General features: G+C 47.7%; 1 protein-coding gene across 4 annotated transcripts in view; it reads left to right on the top strand.

The window, feature by feature from the left end:
- Positions 1 to 22,520, top strand: part of STAU1 (staufen double-stranded RNA binding protein 1) — a 383,483-nt gene that overhangs the window by 72,492 nt on the left and 288,471 nt on the right. For all 4 annotated transcript variants that reach the window (XM_078651853.1, XM_078651856.1, XM_078651855.1 and 1 more), the window contains 2 exons: positions 8,044 to 8,200; positions 12,106 to 12,244. In XM_078651853.1, the coding sequence (XP_078507979.1) occupies positions 8,044 to 8,200; positions 12,106 to 12,244 (296 nt within the window). The remainder of the gene's footprint in view (positions 1 to 8,043; positions 8,201 to 12,105; positions 12,245 to 22,520) is intronic.

Below are 22,520 nucleotides of genomic sequence, written 5' to 3'. Positions count from 1 at the left end.
GGTGATTGGAGGGTTTCAAGGTACTGAGCAGTTTGCCTATTTCTTCGGTGTAGGTGTCAAAGGAAGACCATGTAGCGTTGTTTTTTGGTTCGGTGTGTGTTATGCAGTTGGGCGTGGCGAAGAGGCTTGCGTCAGTGCGGAGATCACTCTTAATGTTGTCAGTTTTTTGGGTAAAGAAAGCGGCGAATTCTTCACAGGAGGGTGCTTCGCACGCATTGCTAAGAGTTTGGGGTTGTTCCTTGGCTTGTGTTCTGATTAGCTCAAACAGTTTTCTTGGGCGGTTTTTTGCTTGGTCGAGCTGGAGGCTGAAGAAGTTTGCTTTTGAGCGCTTTAATTTCCTGAAGTAGGCGTTTCTCTTTTTCTTCAGCGTTTTCAGATGCAGTGCAGACGGAGCAGTTCTCCAGGTGCGCTCTGCCATTCGCATGGCTCGTCTATCTTCATTGAGACTCCGTCGTACCATGGATTGGAGATTTTAGCGGAGACTCTTTTTAGTTGCAGGGGAGCAGCCTCATTAATTATTGAGGTCATGGCGTTGAGATAGTGGTCAGTCAAGGATTGGACATCTGTGGCGCCCGTAGGAGGGAGCAGGAGATCGCAGCTATTCGGGGGTAGGGAGTATGGGTTGAGTTTTTTCAGGTCTCTTTTCCAGACTTTAGGTCTGGAGGATTGCCCAGTGTTGAGTTTGACTTTTTCATTGATGATGAATGTGACAATATGATGGTCTGACCAGTCACATGGTTGGATAGACTCAAGTTGGATGGCGTCCTCTTTGGCGATGATCAGGTCGAGGGTAGAGCCTTTCTCGTGGGTCGGGCTGTTGCATATTTGGGTGAGGTCTAGGGCGTCGAAGTTTTTAAGACTATTTACCACCGCATCATTGTGATCGTTCCAGTGGAGGTTGAAGTCACCAAGGTATATTTGGGTGAGCTGTCGTCCAGCGTTGGTTGAAATCATGTCCATGATTTGTTGGACGAAGGGGAGGTTCTCTGGGTGGGTGGTAAATGCCGTGAAGGGAGCATATCGGTTTGCCCTCACTGATAATGTCAAGGCAGATGTATTCGTAAGAAGTTGGGGAGGGTAGGGACGATGCGGAGACTTTCAGCACAGAAAGGTTGTTCCTGTGTATGCATGCGATTCCTCCACCTATCTTGCACATTCATTTTTGGTAGGCACAGGGAGATTGTGATTTGCCCAGAATCACATGATGCCGAGCAGACGCTGAGACTCGAGCCCGATTCCCCAACTCCAAAGTCAGCAGCTCTGGCCATTAGGCCACATCCTCTCCCCACTTTCATGGTTAGTAGTCGACTCGGTTTTAGGTGGCACAAACAAGAGAAATGGGATGGTGCAAGTTGACTCCTGACGAGAGTCCCGGCACGTATTTTTTTTTTTTACAAATTAACCACTGTCTGAGTCCAACTCTGATGATGTGTCTGAACCAAAAATGGGTGCTGGTGCCCACCACCTGCAGCCACCGGCAAAAGCTGCTCTACGACTGCAATCCTCCTGCATCTACGGTGAGCAGTTCTCCAGGACCAGGGATGTCCTGTCCATGCGCTTTCCTGGGTGTCCACCCAACGTCTCACTATGGCAGCAAACGCACCCTAATAGCACTGTTGTAGGTGTTGGTTTTCTGCTCTACATAGTACACCTTTAAGGTGTTTTTTAGGTCTCGCCTAGACGAAAGCAAAAGCGAAGCTTTTGCTGTCTAGGGAGACAACTTATGTCGCCACTTTCCAGGGATTCCGGGGAATGTAGACAGCAGACTGTGACGAGCTTGTCCTCCTGGCGATTGTATCTCGTGAGCGCGCGCGTCACCGTCCCTGCTATTCCCATGCACAGAAAGGCTCCCGCACGCATGCGCACATACACACACTGCATACACACACACACGCACCCCCCCTTTAACAGACACACGCGCAGACAGACACACGCACGCACAGACACACTACAACAGACACACGCGCACACCCCACCCCCACTCACCCCTCCTCCTCCGCAACACACTCACCTGTTCTGGCGGTGCTCGGCGTGCCTCTCGGGCGGCGGTTGCACTTTGCGGGGCTCTCTCACCACATGAGAGCCCCGCCTTCTTCATGCGCCCGGCCGCTCTTCACCCGGTCCCCCATCTCGGGACCGGGACTCGATCAGGAGCCCTCGGGGCTCCTCGGACAGTGGCTTCTCTCTCGCGCCGCGATGGGGGCGGGACTTCCGGTTGGGGCCGCGCTGCGATTGGCCGGGTCATCGCAGGCGGCCCGGCGGGAAGCGGGAACAAAGTTTCCTATTCATGGATTTTTTTTTTTTTGTTGTAACTTTTATTTGACAGATTTTTCAAACTTACTAATTTTCACGTTTATCATCAAACTAAGCGGTCGTTGCTGAATGTAAGGCCAGTTTTTGCTAGGTATGGATTAACAGTGTAGCTGTGGTCGACTATTGTTACTAATTCTTTAAAGAACGCATAACCAGCTTAGTCACAATCCAGTGGGAGTATTACTCTCGCACCTCACGCTGTTGGCCGATTCATACCTGTCCAATCCATATGAAGTGCTTGTATTGCAACACGAGGGGCCAATTTTACATTGAAAAAACACACTGTCATCACAGATTCAATTCTGTATCGCATGCATGCATTGTTTATGGAAATCGGTCATTTTTTGTATGTCCTTTACTTTAGTGGCCTATTTTGTTTTTTGTCTGGACTAGAGTGTGTGGCATTGCCCTCCCCCCACACTTTTGATACTGGACCAATATAATTATCACCGCTGTCATTACTGTCACGTCATCAATAACACTACCACCGATATTACCCCACCATTACCACCAGTTCCTCCACAGCGTGTGCTGTTGTCTGGTTTGAATGCTTTACCTCATAAAAACAAGGCATTTTGATTTTGCCAGTGCTTGTTTTTGGTCTTGCTCAGCGATCTATCGGTTCCCAAAACCAGAAACCAACCTACATATAGAAGGAAGGATCCTTTCTTGTCATTATACAAAGCTTCCCTGAAAATGATCCTTATTTATCAGTTTAACTTTTGATGAAACCCTAACTCTACCCAGCAAGGTATGATACAGGAACTCGAGCCTCCCAACAATCCATGTCTATGCTTCGTTGCTTTCTCATTCTCCATCCTCTTTTAATGACTGTTATACTCCTGTTTTTCTCTGGGACTTTTCTCATTTTCCCTTACCGTTCTCTACTGAAATCTACTCATAAGTTTGCTTCTTTAAACTTATAGTCTGATCTCAAGAAGTTAACTCATGAAACATAAGTCAGCATATTTATTATCTTAGCTTGCCACTTTGTACAAATGTGTTTTTGTATATAGTAGCATAGCTGTGTATTCGTTTTTATGTGAATTAATGGTAGCTATTTCTGCCATATCTGTAAAGCACTCTAACCTAACATCTTTGTGGATAATGTCCGTGCTATAGAAAAAACTGAATTCATGAATAAAATAAATAAGCTAGTCTACTACGTAGTTATTCAAAGGTTTGACTCATTTTTGAGAAAAAATGTCCCACCATCTATTTGTCTGCCTTGTGTGTGAGAAGCATTATGGTGTTAGCTGATCACCGGAGTGTCTGTAGAAGTGTGCCAGCAACACCCAACCACATCTCCTGGCTGTGTAGAGCTTGCACCAGTCATCAGAACCAGTAGGTCAGACTCCAGCTAATGCCTATGACCTGTGCTCATGTAAGTCAGTTCAAAAGATGTCTCAGCTCATTACTCGAAGGGAAGTAACTCTTAACCCATTGTGGTTAGTACCCTGTAGCCTGAGGCCTTCCTTTTTTCTACAGCTTCATTACAATATCTTCAATAGAAGGTACCAAAGCCCACCTTAAACCAGGGCATAACGGCCAGCTCCAGCAAGCGATGGGACTGGCCTTGCAACACCCTGGTTAATGCATCTTCGACCCTCCTAGTAGATATGCATGCGTCGCTCTCCTAAGCCTGAGCACACTCAGCCCACCTTCGCCTCTTGATGTTTCCCTCTAGCTAACTGGATCAGGCTCTTCCTGTCCAAATGGGCTGTCTAAGGAGGAAGCAAAGGCATAGGCATGAGGTCAGCGGATTCGATTCTGATCTTGGGTCTGGTCAGGATGAATGGTTTTATGACTTCGCCTCAGCCTCACCCGTCCCCCCCCCACCCTTCCCCTCCCCCCCTCCGAGTGTCCCTGCTCTGCTCTGGTGTTATTTAAGAAAGGTACAATATGTTTTGTATTGAATTTTCACTTAAGATAAGCTATTATGCATGGGACCCTGATAAAGCTAAGAATACTTCCTGCACCTTCGAGAGCCAGTCCCTCCCTCTAGGATTGTGAGAAGGCTCTGGCATAACTTGTTTCACTCAGTTGCTTAAAAACTTCAACGAGGTGCACTTTGACAAGAAAAAGCAGAGTGCAAATGTGAACATATAGACAGCTAAGAGTAAAAAGGGATGGCTTCAGTGTAAGATAGGCAGCATAATCCTTTTTAGGTCGAGCCTAGTGCAGCGCGCATGCGCTACTCTAGGAAAAACGACCTCTTGGAATTGCTCTGGACTGACTTCCGACCTAGCGCTTGCGGTTATGAGCAGAGCTGCTCGCTCCCGAGCTATTGCTCTGGAAAGACTTCCGGCCTACGTCTTGCTCTTACCAGCACCATTGCTCGCTCCCGAGCTCCCACTCCTTCAGGCCATGCCGTGTCACATGACACTTCTGCCGTTCTCCACTTCCTCAGTCCCTGTGCCATCGTGCAGCGTGGCTCTGCCTGTCCTGTGATGAAGATGTCTGTCCTGGCATTGAGCCTGTGCCACCTTGCCTTATGGCCTCTCTTGCTAGCAGAGCCCCTGAAATTTCATGCCTGTGGTAAGTTGTTTCCGAATTTCTCTTGCCTGCCCCTGCCTCCTGCCTGTGTATGCACTCTGTCCGGCACGGTACTTGTTTGTCTTTACGCCCGCACCCGTCCGTTGTCCATATTGTCTTCACTCCTGCCCCCGCTCCTGTCGTTTCTGTTGTCTTTACTCCTGTCCCCTCCCGATCTCTGTTATTTTTACTCCTGGGGTAAAACTGCTTGTTAAGCATAGTTTTCAATCCACTAATGTTTCATAGGCAGTCTGCCTTTTTTTGTACGATATGTCTGGCGAAAGTTGGATACGATTGTCTTCCTTTTGTACCTCGAATCTTACAAATAAACTGGTGCTCATGTACAGTGTTCCGATATGTTTGGGTCTGCTTCACACGATATAAAACTGTAAAATGTATAGCGTCATTAATAAGCTCCCTGACTTTCATGGGGGGTGGTTTTGCTTTGCATATGTGCAGTCTAAACTTCACCTTCGGCGTTGCCAAGTGTTTCCCGTCTGTTGCAGCTGGAGGCAGGGCCGGAAGATTCGCTAGGACTAGCATTATCAGGCTATTGTAGTAATTTATACACAAGGATCTCCTGAATGAAATAGAAGTGGCAGGCTTGACTGGCAGCGGGAGGATAGTGCGCATGCAAGATCGGAACAAAAAGGCAACAGAGCGCAACAATAATACTATCTAAAAGAACATAAGCCATGCCCTGCATGATGTGATATACCAAAGTTAACAGCAAAAGCAGTGCACTCAGCGATTTTAATTTTAATAAGCAACATGTTATGTGCCTTAGATGTGGCGCATAGAATCAACAATATAACAAGCATTGGCATAGCCAATAGGGCTAGCCTTTGGGACCTTATAACTATTTAGATATGCAGCACAATATCCTTGGTGCAACAACATAACGTGTTACATGGGTAAACACTTATAAGGTCCCAAAGGCGAGACCTATTGGCTATGCCAATGCTTGTTTCATCTAGACTCCCACTTTATTTTGTGTGGACATTTTCTTACTTTAGTCACTTTTATATTATTGTGAAATGAAGGGGTTCTATTAGGGAGAACTGACTTTTTTGGTTGTTTGTTAATTTACAATCTTCAAGATCATCTTACTTCAGCATAGACTGTCTGTGACTGCAACTCATTTTTAGCATCTGAAGTTTTTGTCACTATTACTGTGACCTGCGATGGTGATGCTCTCACTGTATTTTTATGATCCTACTGCAGAGTAATTAATGTAGCTTTCAAATTTACTATTGGGAAGGAGGCTGAATAGTTTTCTGTGGGTAAACTACTCCTCACCTGCCCTGCTGTTCCGTAAGCAGAGCTGCCCCGCCTACTCTCCTACAGGCAAATGTTTTTGCTTCTCGCACTGGGAGAATGCAGTGGGGCGACGCTCCTCCGCCATAGTGGAGGAGCCGCCCCTGTGTCTCAAGCACTTGTAATTTATGCTTAGGACATAGCATCACCATCTTCACAGAGAAACTTAAACTTGGCCATGTGGAGCTGAAGAAGAGAATGTGTCATGCCAGTTTGAATATCTCCCACCTTTTTTATGTGGTGGCTTTTGTCCCGTTAAACTTTATTTGCTTGTTCGGGTGTTAGTTTTTCAAACTTGATGTCTGCTCAGATCATTCTGTTCTGTCTTTACACCGTTTTACAGTTGATGCAGCTGTATAATTTGTGTCCAATCTTGTACCCTGCACCATTTGTCTTCAGTTTAAAAAAGCTGCCATTGAGCAGCAAAAGTTCTTTAAGAGAAGCTTGGTTCATCTCTGTGAAAGGGATTTCTCTGAGCTTGGTAGAATATTGGTTGCAAAAAGTTAAACCTTTACTGTCCCATACCATTGTAGCATATCAATGAATACATGAGGAATGGTTGTAAGGGTAAGCTAGACCATGCCAAGACAACCTGCTTGTGAGGCAGAGTTTGTTAGGAAATGAGTGCTTGAAAACGCCACCTACCTTGTTGGCGGTGGCTATATATGATCCCACTATAGGTAGGGATAGGTTTGTATCTGGTTCAAGTTTGCAGTAGCAGCAGGCTAGTGTAGTTATGTCTATTTGAACGATCATTGACCTATGTTTAGCTGTATTCATTTCTAAATAGAACTAGGTGGAGTACCTTTTTTACTCCTTGTCATTTAATATAAAGTAACCTATCATGGGAATTTTATTTCTCTCTACCCATTCTTTTTATATGCAACTCTGTCTATAACTCAAAATGCTCCCTGCCACCTCCTCTGACGCTATTTCTTGTAACCTCTTACTAAAACACACAGTATGAACACTCTGGCTTATGGCTTTTTTTTTACCTGCTGGGCTTACCTCTGTAACATATTGCTGAAATTGGTTTGTTGTACAGCTCTCACAAATGCCCATACTTAAATAAAATTAACTTACCCATGCCAACTCTGTGTACTGTTGTGGGCAATGGCGGACACAGTGACCGCACTCCCCTGCTGTGTTCCCTTCATGTTTGTTTTAAAAGACAATCTGGCTGAGTGTGCCCAAACTACTCCGGCCCCTGCCGTTGTTGGGTGCCAGCTGCGATGCAAATAAAGAATGAACCCAAACTTTGGAGTGGTGCACCACTCGTTATTACAAGACGGTTGGTCAATTATTCATATGTTCTAGTTGGAATTGTCTCGATCAATCCTTTATTTTTATAAGTGTCCAAATACAAAAAAACTCATGCACCCGGAGCAGACGGTCACTTTCATCAGAGCTATCAGACTCCCCACTATCAGGCACTTATCAAGGAGGCCCAAGCATCTATTCTGCACAAATCCATTGTCTCTCCCAGGACCGTCATTCTATGCCCCGAAGAAGTCCATGCCAACTCTGTGTTGTAATATATATTTTTTTTTTATCTTGGGGAGAAATTCCTTACATGCTTTAGGTAAAAGTAAACACATTTTTTTTTAACTGGAGGCGAATAACTCTTGCAATTTACAATCTTGAGCTCTTTCTACCTATGTGGCTCCCAGACAGTGTTGACTTGTGACTTCCTAGGTGTTTATCTTGCCTCTGACTCACGGGTGAGGTGTGCTTTAGGACCATGCTGTCAGGCTGGTATGGGATTGTCTTTCAGTTTGCTGTAATCTCTTGTGTACTGCATCATTTGAAGTAGTAACCTATTTTGAAAGTTGTGATCAAGTAGGACCAATATTATGAAGTTTCTTTTCTTGATTACAGGTGTTTACAGTACAGCTGACTCTTGGGGACCAGCACTGGGAAGCTGAGGGAACCAGTATTAAAAAAGCTCAACATGCAGCAGCTGCCAAAGCCTTGGAAGGGACGACATTCCCCAAACCATCAGTTCGCCCTACTCGCGGTGAAGGGAAAAATCCAGGTATATGCTTGGTCCCAATTGTAAATGGGTATTTATTGGTGATTGCTCTGTATACATCCTAAATGTACTACTCTTTGGTGACCGTACACATGGACCCTCTTGGTTGAAAAAATAAATACAGGTGCAGCTATTTAAAAAAAAAAAAAAAAAAAAACTCACGCCCGTAGCACTCATTATGATTCGTTCCTCCGGTAAGGTAGATCTTTTTATCTGATCTGCAGTTCAGTACTGAGGGATTCTTTATGTAGTGCTCTCTCCTCACAGTACCACGAGATGGAGATTTCTGATCTTGCCATGTATAAATCCACCTCCTTGTATGCATCTCCTCTCCAGAATGTCTCACATGATTGTGTAAATTTCTGGTCTCAAAAAGTGCAGCACATAGAGAATATTCTTTGTGTGGGTTAACCATTAATTCTTGGTCCAGAGTATCTATTTAAGTCATTTAGATTTTTCAGCACAATTGCATCAGATGCCAAGCAATTTCCTGCTAGACTGCAAATTATCCAGTGATATATATGGGTATTGTGCAAATGTCCTACCCTTCTCATGCCAGTCCACTATAACTACCCTTTGTTAACATACTTGTACCAAAACTAGCACCAATCCTAACTGAGCCCAACCGAGTACAGCGCCAGATGAGCCGTTTTCTATTTTGATCTGTCCCTGATGCTTTCGCCTGCAGGTCACTGGTAGCAACGCTGTATAGTGCTGTTTGCTTGACACAATCTAGATTTTGTGCGTAGTTTTTTTTTTTTTTTTTAACGTTTTCATTTGATGATTGCAGGACTGAGCACTGCCGGGACCCGACTTACAAAAAGCCCTATATAAAACGAATGTGAAGGGAAAACTGTTGTATAAGGGGTAAAAGCTATAGTTTCCGGGGCTGAAGCTCTAATGTGGTTGTTGAAACTGAAGTGATGCTTCTTTGGCCCTCTAGTGCAGCTTTACACACAAGTAGCATTCTCAATTAATTTTAAAGGAACATTATACAATTTAAAAATACACCTCAGTCATACCACCTCATTTGAGGAATCTAGGACAGATTTGCTTCTTGCCGTAAGAAAATCTGTATTAGTAAAGGCATCGGCTGCAATCCTATTGGCTTTGCTAATGCTGGTCTGTTTTGTCATGATTTTTGCAGAATTTGTATTTTTGTCGAATTTGCTAGGCACTCCTTAATCTAAAAAAAATAAAATAACTGGAAGCATAAGCATTTTCTTAGTCTCTAAAAGTGCACATTACCTAAGTAGTACCTGGCACTTGAGGGAACTGCTTTGCAAGTGGATGTGTTCCTGGTGAAAGGGTATAAGGCCGTCAGTCACAGTGAAGTAGCCAGTGGTTGGCCCACATGCTGTAGGCTGTTGTGACCGGAAGAAAAATGTGAATGACGCAACACTCTTGAAAATTCCTATAAATAAGTATATTATATATAGAATATCCATAAAATCAGAGGTCAAGTCTAACACCAGACCTAAAAAGGGTATTCTTCTCAACTAAATGTCCAGCATTATGGAACTCATTCCGCGTGACTGAGATTAAAAGTCGCTTCAATTGACGTCATAAAGTCATTGTTGAATTGGGAATATATCTTTTAGGTGCTTAGAGCAACATGAGGTAGGTCCACTGAAGGAAAAAGACATGCCATCACAATGAAAACGCATGACCACCTGCTTTTTTGTCTTTTTTTGTTTTGTGTTTTTTAAATGGTGCTATGATATAGTATTGATATGCAGACCTTAAAGTAAGCATGTCTTCGAAAAATACTATTCCAGTAACTGGGAGGCAATGTAGACTTGTGCATTCAGTAAATTTAGTCACACTAGTCATGGTCCTCGCTGCTAGGTTTTCAGACATTAATTTCTTTAATGATATTGCAGCCTTCAAATTTTAACTGTTAGGCTTGCAATTTGTGCTTTTTGTGTTACAAGAATGCCTTATTGTGATGAAGGTAAATTCTTATTAACAAATAAGATATTGTTCACATGAAAGTTTGCTGTAAAAAAAAAAATATATCTCCTATTTAGAATCCATTTTCGTCTCTAAATAATGCACCTAAACTCTCTATCCTTGTTGACAGCCCCTCAGCCATGGTATTACCTTCTCATCTTGTCCTTTCTTTTCCCCCACTTAGCCTCTCAATTCATGTATCTGCTTGCGGATGTATGTCATTACAACGCGGTCTTTACACCGCGATACCTTTACGACGCGGTCATCACAACGCAAGTCGTTACAACGACTTGCGCTAGAGGCGCTGGACTTAGGAATAGTATAATTTACTATTCCAACTCCAGCCTACGTAACAGTAGGGAAGGTGTTGGAATAGTAAATCATACTATTCCTTAGTATATAGCGCCATCCAGCGCAAGTCGTTGTAACAACTTGCATTGTGATGACCGCGTCGTAAAGGTATCGCGTTGTTAATTTCACGTTGCAATGGTTGTCTCCCCTGCTTGCCAGTCACTTACCTCCCTTACCATATGTCCCTGAGCACCACTTCACTGATCAGTTCAGTTCAGTTCTTTAGGCCAACTTCCACTCTAAGAAATGGGGAAGCCTGAATAACTCTTCTAGAGTCTGAGTGCTTAGTGTTATAGCAAAGGGGGTACTCTGTAGGGATAAACTCAACACATTATTTTGGCAATGATGATCTTATAATATTATTGGACCTGCATACTTATTTCACCGGAGGACATTGTGTCTGGTTCTAATTAAAACACCCTTTCGCAACAAAGCATTTGAATCTTTTCATACTGCAGTTTTGTTTTTAGTCCGGAAGCACAACTACAATTAAGGAATTACACCAGAATTTACTCCTGGAGATCCCTTTGCCCTTTATTAGACACTGGACCTTCTTATCTTAAAACTGTGGAATCAATAGGGTCTACCGAATAGTGAAACAACTGCGTGGACACTCCTATACTTAAATAACAGACAACAGGAATGATGTGCAGATTGGCTTTTGCATAAATATAATAGATTACATGGTAACTAAATTTGTGTTGATATTGCAGACCTGCCGTATGTAAAGATTCAAATGCTGTGTTGCTTGGTTGTGAAAGGATATGTGCATTGGAACCCAATACAATGTTCTTTGGCTAAATAAGTATGCTGGACCAATAATATAACATGAATATTGTTGGTGAAATAATGTGCGAATTTACCCCTACAGAGAGCCCCTTTTGCTAGAACATGAGGTCATCTTCAGCATTTGCGTAGGCCAACCTCGTGTCCAACTCTTAAGATTTTTGCTGAAAGTCTTGAGACCATTTACTTCCACATATTAATCTCGGTTTCCAAACTCCAAAAGATAACCCTTCCAGATTTTCGACGACTTTACCATGGTCTTTGAAACCATAATTTGATATGGATTTAATGCTTTCATTTTTGTGGTCAGTTCAGCCCTCTCCTTTGTGACTGCATGCATGACTACCTCCCACCTTGCTTCCTTTTCCCTTCTTAGATTTTGGGGAGAGAGTTCTGTTCTCCCCCCGCACCCTGTAATCCCATATTCAGCTTGTTCTGACTGTTTTTTGATCCAAAATATTCCACCTATCTTTCTCTCCGATACCATTGATCAATATGCTGTCCCAAAGCTCTTCAAATATATTTCGAAGAAACTCGTCACTGGATGCCCCACGCCCCCAACGTACGCAATCTAATTCTCAATTTCACTCTATAGTTCCTAGTGTGCTACACACTGCTGCACCATAAAGGACTGAAGATTATGTTCAGCTTCCAAATTATTTCCCTTGTAAATGTATTGCGGAGTATAGTGAAGAGCAAAACCGTGTTTGCGCTGCGAGGTGTAGCAGTAACATAGTGTACAGAAACTATTGAATCGCTTCAATGGAGTGCAGACTGTCGAGACTATAGCATAACATTAATTGTTTTTTGTTTCTCAGACAGTGTAACCCCCACAGTTGAACTGAATGCACTTTGCATGAAGCTTGGGAAGAAACCTTTGTACAAACCTGTTGATCCATACACCGGAATGAGACCCCCCTACAACTACAATATGAGAGGTGGTGGTTATGCTCCACGGTATGTACTGCACTACAATTCAGTAAGGATATATTTAACGTAGGATTTGTCAAGCATGCTGTTGTGCCATGTGATAAAGCAGCTCTTATCTACATCATTGTTGCTAAAAAATTGCTGTATTTTAGGAAACGGAATATTTACTCTTTGATGGATTGTGAAGCTCCCAGGATGCAATGCAATACTATTATATTCCCTTGTTTAATGTTTCAAACCTTTTTATTCTTTAACACCAAGAAATAAAGTGCAAGCGGTAGTGTAGATAACAAGGACCTAAGAATCTACCAGTCATGGTACAAAGGAGCAACAAACAAAATCAAACCATAATACACCCCTATCCCCCACCTCCCAAACAAAACCACTCCAGGTGCTTCAGTAACAGTGTGATTGCATAGATGCTATCAATGGGTTAATGAGCAGTCTCACTGCTGGTAGTGGAGACTAATTCTGACAGTCGTAGGACGCAGAGGTATTTGGGGCAAGTCAGTTCTCTGAATTCTTGCGTGAGGAGGGATATGTAAGGGCGCCAAAGTTTCCCAAAAAGACTTCCCTTGATTGGTGAGGGAGAGGGTGATCCTCTCCATTCCTAGGATAAGCTAAAGGCGATTAAGCCAGCCCATGTGTGTGGGTGTGAGAAGGTGCCCTCTTTCTGCATGGTTGCCCCCACTTTTTGCTGAATCGCTGATGTGCTTTGACTGAGTGTGCCCTAGGCACCTGCTAATCGGATACCCAGGGCCTATGTTCTTTCCCTAAAACTGCATTGAAAACAAAACCCAAACCAAACTTCTCAGTTTTCAGTGTAGCCATTATGATACTGTGGTGTTTGTATTGACAAACTCTTAGCACCATATACTCTTAATGGCATTACTGCACCTACAATGTCTAAGAATGGGCTTAGACAATGTTGGGGTACAGGGCTCATGCACCTGTACCCTCACCACTGGTATAGTGCACCCAGCTAGAGGGGTGGCTGATCTATGGCAGGGCAGAGGGTTGTAGGCATGACACACAGGCATGTGTGCCATGTAAATGTAGCCGTACTTGTAAAGCGCACTGATACTCCTGAGTGTCCTGGCGCTGTACTCATACCGCTAGGGAACCCTTCCTGGTTTTTCCCTGTGAAATGTCCACTCCTGGGCATCCCCAGGGTGCAACCAGGCATCCCTAGCGCTGTAGGGGGCCGTTGTGGAGACTAAGCAAGCTATTGCCCAGAGTTGCAGCGTGGGACCCATGCTTAGAGTAGGCACCGAGGCGAGAAATCCGGTCCGAGGAATTATGAGCCCAAGATCCGCCGAGACCAGCCAAGGCAGGAATTGAACCCTGGTCCCGGCCAGACCTCTGCATCAGGGTCTGCCGCTCTAACCATTGAGCCACACTTCTCCACTGTCGACTCTTCACTTTGTTCTGCACCAAAACACGCAGCCTGCGAAGGCAGTACGTAAGTGTAAAGGTACAGGACCTCGAAGGGTGGCACAATAAGTGCTGCAGCCCTCTGCTATCGAGCAAGACGGACGAGACCAAGCCCAACACGCGATCTTATCAAGGATCAGTACGAAGCGGACTGCTCAATTCTTGCAGCCGCGTTCATTTATCTCCGAGGCATAAACAACCCTCTGGGCCCCATACACCATTTACAGGCTCCCAGGACGAGGATCACCTCCCGCCCACTAACTCACAGAAGCCGTTCCAGGCTCTGTTTATGGAATACGAAGATAACACTCGTCTCCGGAAAGGCTTCTTATCAAGACGCCTTCATGGTCCTCCCCCGCTGACGGAGATTAGGCTTTTAATATTTCAGGCAATTGCATTAACATTAGTCCTGATGATGATCCCAGTTTAACATTAGGAGCTAGGGATCGAAACGTCACGTCGACTGTTTTAACAGTACTGCATGTCTCAACTGTATATATTTATTGCAGTCACTGTTGGTTTGTGCTTGCACAAGATTGCATTGTATTGTAAGCCGCCACTTGCTCCAACTCTTTTGCCTGCTTAAACCTTTCTTATTCTTTCCCCTTATTGTTTGTTCTCCCTGACTTGGTACAGGCTTGTGCCCAGTGTTTTTGATTCTTGTCTCACGGAATTCGCAAATCCTTATACAACTTTGAAAATAAAGATTTCCTTGTCCGGCTGGACATTGGAGAAAACTAAGCCATAGCTCTTATTTAAGTCTGTTTGCTATTTACAATTTTATTTGTCAAGCTAAGGACCGCTGTTCTTGATAAAATGACTAATTACCCGAGGTCCTTCGCTACCTAAAACAGGTTCCCTTGTTCACTATATACTGCAGCCCTTAAAGGCCTTCCCTGGTCACAGTCCCTGGGTACCTGTGGTACCATTTACCAGAGACCAACCTGTGGCCAGAGAGTGCCAATTGGGTTTGGTTTTCAAGGCAGTTTTAGGGAAAGAACATAGGCCCTGGGTACCTGATTAGCAGGAGCCCAGGCCACACCCAGTCAATGTACATCTGCAGAAAGAGGGCACTTTCTCACAGAGAGAGAAACAGATTCTGCTGGTCTGTGCGCTTTCTTTAAAAGAGGAATCTTCAAAAGGGAGGTGGGGGCCACTGCACGATCCTGGAAGAGCCAGTGTCTCTCCGACTCATCCCTGTTCCTTTCAACCAGGTATCGTAATTTGGTTGCCTCAAAATATAGTTGAGGTTTGGTATCCTGAGACTCCCGGCATTAGGAGGTAGATGGCTAACTTCTCTTCTCATTCAGGGTCGCTTCCCAGCCCAGACAAATTAATGCAGCTCTGATTGTAGTTTAGGAATCATCCGTTTCGGGGGAGCTAGGGGAATCATCAAAGCGATACAGGATTTTGGGTAACATGGTCATCTTGATGACTGCAACTCTTCTGGGATCTTCATCGGGTAACTCTGATTCCAGGTGGATGTGTAGTTAAGTATAGTTAAGGAGTGAGGTTGTTTGGACAGTGGAGGTCAGTTTGATCCGCTAATAAGGGACCATCTAGGTTGCCCACTGATAGGGGTATTGTGCAGTGAGGCAAGCTTTGAATGCAGGGGACATCAATAGATTCAAAGCTTGGGACTTGGATACATTAACTCTGAATCCCGAGGCAAGAACAAATATCTCTAGTTCGGCTATAAAAGCCGGGTGGGACATCGCCGAGTTGCCAACATGTCGGTAGTGTATAAGCTAATTTTATGTTGTTCCACACGACCCTCCCTCAACCCCTGAAGTTGGTCCCAATGATATTGGGATTGTCGAAGACTCTTTGAGCCATGGGCTCCATAATCAGGGTGAACAGCAGAGGGGACAAGGAACACCCCTGTTGAGTCCCCCCTGCCAATGGCTACGGGTGCAGAGATATAGCCATTCACCCTGGCCGACATTGTGGGGAGGTGATAGCAATTTAGAACCCAAGCCTGGAAGCTCCCGTTGATGCCGAAGTGGGTCCGGTCTTGCTCAAGGAAAGGCCAGTGAACCCTGTTAAAGGCTTTCTTGACGTCGATAGCTAAAAACATATATTCTCCCGGGGCGCGAGAAGCTTTCTCTATGATATGCAGCACTCGTTTGTTTTTTTGGTGACAATTTTATTGAGTTTTAAATTTGAATTTAACAAACAGCACCATTCAAAGCTACATAGTACATTAGCAGGATAAGGGAAAAACACATCGCAAGGACATCTAGATCACAGAAAGAAATCCAGAGTAGCATATCCACGTGCACCTGGAGAGCGGACCACATCGTCTTATTCGTCGAGTACCCCAACCCATTTCCCCCACATGCGGTGAAATTTCTCGGGACAACCCCTGGCTACGTATAGAGGCTGCTCCTGCGCAGCACACCAGTCCACCCGCCGGCGCCTTAGAGTGGGAGGGGCGGTGTCCAGCCAGTGAGCAGCGATGTCCCTCTTGGCATCCACCAACGCAGTATTGAGGAAGAGCTTCTCAGCCCTGGAACCGTCCAGACCGTCGGTGACGCCCAGCAGAACACGCATGGGATCAAGGGGCACCTCCCAGCTCAGGACCCCTGTCAGGTCTTGTGTTAACAATTCCCAATACCCCTTAATCGCATTGCACCATATGATGAAAGTCAGCGCGGGGGTGGGAGCAGGGGGGGCAGTTAGCATCAGGCCGAAGCCTGGCACGGTGGAGACACAGGGGTGTAAGATAGGCGGCGTGCAAAAAATAGACTTGAACCAGGCGCAGTCTTGCTGATACCGCAATCGTCCTAGGGGCCATCAGGGCGTCTCTCCAATCCTCATCCTCCAGAACCCCAAGCCAGCCCTCCCACCTCTCACGGAGCAGGGAAAAGAAGTTGGGGGTATTGTTGACGAGTGAGCGGTAGATCAGAGAGACTCCACCCTTCCCCCAGATCCCCAGTCAGGACTTGCGCCTCAGGCGGGCTATATTCGGGCAGAGACGTGCCATCTGGAATGTGGGAGTGAAGGGCGTGACTCAGCTGTAAGTAGCGAAAGAATTGAGAGGGGTGGAGGGAATGCCTAGCCTGTAAGTCTTGGAAGGATCGGATATGGGTACCGCTCCAGACGTCACCCAACAAGGATACCCTAATGAGGTCCCATTGTCGGAACCCTGACAGGGCGGCAACTTCGCAAAGCCTGGTGCCACACCACAAGGGAGTGTAGCGAGTCAGCCTGCCCACCCACTGAGTATGTCGTAATGATGCATGCCAAGCCAAGAGTGATCCGTGTGTGACCTCGGGAAGAGCACGAGGAACCGTAGCCCCATAAAGCATCCCCTGGATAGCGGAAAAGCCCAGGATGTGTAGCTCCAAGCGATATGCCGGGTCGGGCCAGCCGCCATTAAACCAATCATGGATCGTGAGTAGACTAGTCGCTAAATAGTAGAGGTAGAGGTTCGTCATTCCGAGACCTCCATCAAAAGGTGGGATTCGGCATTGGGCCAGGGCCAGCCTGGACCTCTGACTCCCCCCCCCCCCCCCCCCCCATCTAATGGGGAAGGGGCGGGACAAGGTGCCATTAACGAGGACCTGCGCCCGGGCACGGTGATATAGTAACCGCACCAGATTGCGAAAAGGAGTGCCAAAGCCCATCTGGGCCAACACCGCGTCCAAGTAGCTCTAGTCGACAGAGTCAAAAGCCTTCTCAAAGTCAATAAGGAGAATTGACAAGTAGGGGGTCAGCAGGTGTCGATTCGCAAGGGCAAGGTGAAGGCGTCGGATACAGTGTCTTGTCCCTCGGAGAGGCATAAAGCCGCATTGGTCAGGGTGGACAAGTTGAGCTAAATGTGGGCGTATACGATTGGCCAGTATGGAAGCAAAAATCTTGAGCTCCGTATTGATAAGGGAAATGGGACGGTAGTCCGAGCAGCGCTGTGAGGGGGGCTGGGACTTGGGGATCACTATGATGGTAGCGAGGTCCGTCTCCGCCCGAAATGAGCCGCACTCCGCTGCTTCCTTGTACATGGCTACTAGAGGTGAAAGCAGGGTGTCGGGATAGGACGAATAAAACTCCAGCAGGAGTCCGTCCGGCCCAGAAGTCTTACCAGCCGCCAAGCACGAAATAGCATCAGACACCTTCACGGGTAAGCGGGAGATCCAACGCAGCCGCGTCGGATTCCCTAAGGCGCGGAGGAGGGAGCTCCTCCCTTTGTGGGAGGTCAGAGAGTGAAAGGCCAGGTGGCCGCACAGAGTATAGAGGAGCATAGTAAGAGGCAAAGCATTGGGCTACTGCCACCTGCGCACGGTGGAGTGTTCGTCCATGTCTGCCATTGCAGGTATGATACGGTTGGCCATGGGGTAAGTGGCGAGGCGGTGGAGGAGCTTCCCATTTTTGTCTCTCCAGCCATACACTCGAGCCACAGACTAACGCCAAAGAAGCTTTGCAGCTTCTAGGGAGGTCTGGCGAATCTCATCACATAGGAACGCCAGTCTCTGCTCCTGGACTTCAGATCTATCCCCGGAGTCCAGCGCCTCAATCAGGGTGGCTTGTGCTTCCAGTTGCGTTAGCTGGGAATAACATGCCTCGCTGGCGAGTTTCAGCTGGCCTTTGGCGAACCCCCTAATAATGGCCTTACCGGCCTCCCAAAGGGTGCGAGAGGAGGATACAGAGCCCAGATTAGTGGCAAGGTAGGCACTGAGTTCAGCACCAATGCTGTCCTTGAACTCCTCGTCTTGGAGGAACCAAGCATTGAGTCGCCAGAGCGGCCAGGAGGATGGGGGAAGGGCCCCTACATGAAGTAGCACTGGGGAATGGTCCGACAGGCCCCTCGGGAGGATAGAGATCGCCTGGAGCGCTCAGCAGTCCTGAACCGACAGAAAAGCATAATCTAGGCGTGCATGGGTGTGGTGGGAGGCAGAAGTGTGGGTGTAGTGTCTAGCAGTCGGGTGCCACAATCTCCAGGCATCCCCGAGACCCAAACTGGCCGCCCACTAAGAGAGGCGATTGGATTGAGCAGTCCTGGAAGTGGAGGGAGAGGACGTAATGTCAAGTCTTGGATCCATAACGGCGTTAAAGTCTCCCTCCACCACAGTCAGTCCTAGGGGCAAAGCCGCGATCAGCGGGGTAAGTCCACGGAGTGTAGGGGCCAGCAGAGCAGGAGGGGAGTAGACAGACCGAAGGTTAAGTGGGCGATCTCCAAGGGTACATTTCAAAAGAGCACTCATTTATTGTTGTAGCTAGTTTGGCATTGGGAAGTATAATCCGCCTGATCCAAGTCTACAATGGATGGCATTCAGGGGCCTAATCTGGACGCTAGGATGCAAGTAAATAGTTTGAGATGTTGGTCGATATGAACTGAATCATTGTTTATCTTTACCCTGTTTAGGGATGACCGACACAAGCTGTTAGCATGGAGGGAGGAATAGCTCCAGCGGCTGAAAGGAGTTAAATAGCCGCGTTAGGGGTGGGGCGTTGATTTGACAAAATGTGTCATCGAATATGGACGGGAAGCCGTCTGGGCCTGGTGACTTCAAAATCTTTTGTCAGGAGATCGCCTAGATTACCTCCTCCACTTGGATCTCATGATCCAGCGAGGCTATGTGGTCGGCAGAGAGGTGAGACGTGGTTGACTTAACAAGGTAGGATGTGCCGTCTGCAGGGTCCAGACATTGATCAGAGTATAGGTCCGCATAAAAAATGTAAATGCATTTGCGATGGCTGCGTGATCTGTACCCCCTTAACATCAAGGAGTGAGTGGACGACCATCTTCTTTTTCTGCTGCTGAATGCATAGCTGGTTGGCTGGGAGGCAGGCGCCTTTGTCACCCCCGACGTAGATGGTATGGCGCAAATGAAGAGCCGCAAATTCAGCTCTATTGAGGTAGTTCTGTAGTAGGGGATCTCTGTATATAGTCATAATCTAGTGAATAGTCCCGTCCATGTGCGTGGACCCCGGAGCAATCAAAAATAATCTCTTAAGGTGTCGAAAAATGCAGAACTGCACAGACACTTAAGAGAGCATTTAAAGACAGATAATACAGCCTATATCTACAGGCTACACTGTCCAGTACTACAACTAGAAATTCCACCAAAAATCCACAAACTGCAAAGCCTGTCCAGATTTTCCTTGCTTTAACAGCAAAACCCCTCTGGAATGATAGAGAGGAAGACATGGACAGACAAGCCCCATAGGCTGCCATTATGTGGCTCAGAACAGGATACTGTGCCTTTAAGAGAACTTTCCAGAACTTCACAGTATCCCAGAATGCACTGCAGGTCCCTTTTACTTCCAGTTCTTTTTTCCGGCTCCTGCAAGCAGGACCCTGGAGCATTGAGCTCTCCCTTTTCAAGGGTTTTTTTGGTGATTTGTTCACTTTTTCAAAGTTATTTGAGTGATTTTCTGAAGTTCTTTGGTGGTTTTTCTTCCTGTTTGTTTTTTGGTGCACTCTTTGTTTGAATTATGCCTGCATTATTCGACAAATGTCCAGAGTGCTCCAGGAAGAAGGCCAAATTGGACCCACACGAGGTGTGTATCATCTGCCTGCCATCTTCTCATCCCAGAGGAGTGTGACATTTGTCAGGGCTTTTCTGGCAGGACCCTGAGGGATAGAATGAAGATCAGACTTCAGGGCCCGGAGGCCAGAAGGCTGAAGGCGCAAGGTGGGTCTGGAGGGGCTTCCTCTGCCCATGCTGAGGCCTCTGGGGGGCTCCCCAGGGGCAGGAAGACCAGCAAACGTCCCCATTCTCCGTCTGCGTCGATTGCACCAACCACGACGTCTGGAGGGATGACTGCAGTCTGTTCCCCGTCTCCCCAGGGCTCTGGGTCGAAGCGACGTCTACTCTCGGCGTCGAGGGAACTGAACAGTCTGGCGTCGAAGTCTCCGGTGACGATTTCGTCGTCGTCGAGTACTCGACGCCGAGAGGCCCGGCGTCGGCGCTCGCCGTCGAGGCGACACCGCCGTTCGCTGTCTGCAAAGAGGAGAAGGTCGTCGTCGAGGGGATCCTTGACATCGAGGAGATGATTGCCGTCGAGGCGTAGGAGGTCGCCGTCGAGGCGTGGGAGGTCGCTGTCAAGGCGTAGGAGGTCGCCGTCGAGGCGTAGGAGGTCGCCGTCGAGGCGTAGGAGGTCGCCGTCAAGAAGACGAAGCTCGAGGTCGAGGGACAGACGCTCGCCGTCCGGTTGCCGTTCTTCGACGCCGAGAAGGCGCAGAATGAGTTCTGGCGCCAGGAGTAAATCTGGCAGGCGTCAAGTGCCTTTGGGAGGGTCTCCAAAGTCCCTGCCTAGTAAGGGGGGCGGGTCACCGGGCTCGGTGTACTCTGTTGTGTATACCCCTGCTAGGCCGAAGACAGTTACGCCTCCTCCTCCTCCTCCTCCTCCGTTACCGAGAGGACTTCCTCCGCGGGCTCCCACCCCACCTCCACTTCCGCCTCCTCCTCAACCTCAGTTGCCGGCTGACAAGCCTCCTACGAGGACAGGTTCGTTGCCACGATTTCCGACTCCTCATAAGGGGACCCCTCGGCCGAGGGCCCCATCCAAGCCAAGGTTACCGGTCTGGTGGAACCGGCAGGACGACCGAAGCCAAGGAGGTCATGATCCCGCTCCGGACGGAGGGGGGGGTCGCGCAGTAGTCACAGATCCTCTATGAGGTCACGACGGCGCCACAGGAGGCGCGGATCACGGTCCCGCACGGACTCTTCCAGAACCAGGTCCTACTCCCCGACCTTGTCAGACTCCCCGGGGACGAGAGTGTCTCCCGTGGATGACATCCGCACGTTCCAGGATGTTCTCCTGAGGGGTGCAGCAAAATTGGGAATCACGGTGACGGCTCCGACACCTACGACGTCCGTGATTTTTGAGACACTTCACAAGAAGCATTTGTCTCGCCCTCTACTACCGCTCGTGCCAGGATTGGTAGAGCCAGTGGAGGAGCTGTTCCTCACGCCTGCAGTGACGAAAGCCGCTCCATCCCGTCTTCTTAAGAAGTACAGGACCCCGGATTCCGACCCGTCTTTTCTTAGGATTGACCCTGTTCCGGACTCCGTTATAGTGACGGCAGCCAGAAAACAACACTCTACCTCTCCGTCTTCTACCGTGCCTCCGGATAAGGAGAGCCGATGGATCGACTCAGCTGGCAGGAAGGCCTGTGGGACGGCATCTACGGCCATGAAGGCCTCTAGCGATGCGGCTTTGCTGGGGCGGTATGATCGTGCCCTGTGGGAATCCCTCCAGCAGTTCACGGAACTCCTGCCACGAGATAAGAGGGAGGATTTCCTGGAGATCCAGAAGGAAGGGATGCTGGTTTCGAACCAGGTAATCAGCGCGGCTGCTGCTGTCTCTCTTTTGGCAGCCCATGGGTACTGTCATGGGATCAACCTGCGACGCCATGCTTGGCTGAGGCTCACATCACTCAAGCCGGAGGCCCAGCAGCGAGTGGCCAATCTACCCTTCTCGGGGGAAACCCTGTTCGGCAAGCATGCGGAAGATGAGATGGCCCGCATGAAAGCGGAGGCAGAGACTCTGACGGCTGTGGGCTTGGAGAAGCCCAAAGAAAAGAAAGCCTACCGCCCGTTCCAGAGACGGTTCGGGGCAGAGGGCGAGGGCCGGCTTCGGGACAGCAGCAGCAACAACAGCAGCAGTTCCGGAGGTCCTTCCAGAAGCGCCAGAAGGGTAGAGGAGGTCATCAGTCCTCTACAGCGAACAAGGATGCGGCCGGGTCTCAACCTTGAGCGGTTACTTCCACTACATCCGAAGCGTTCAATTTTTTCTGGCAGAGTGGAGAAAAATTACTCTTGACAAGTGGGTGCTGAATATTGTTTGCAATGGATAGTCTTCGGTTCACCAGCCCGCCTCCATCGATTCCACCGGTCAGCTCGCAGTTTCAATTGCGCGAGCT

This window comes from Lissotriton helveticus, chromosome 7 (genome assembly GCF_964261635.1).
Source record: "Lissotriton helveticus chromosome 7, aLisHel1.1, whole genome shotgun sequence".
Taxonomy (NCBI): Eukaryota; Metazoa; Chordata; class Amphibia; order Caudata; family Salamandridae; genus Lissotriton; species Lissotriton helveticus.
This window is presented reverse-complemented; position numbering and strand designations above follow the sequence as displayed.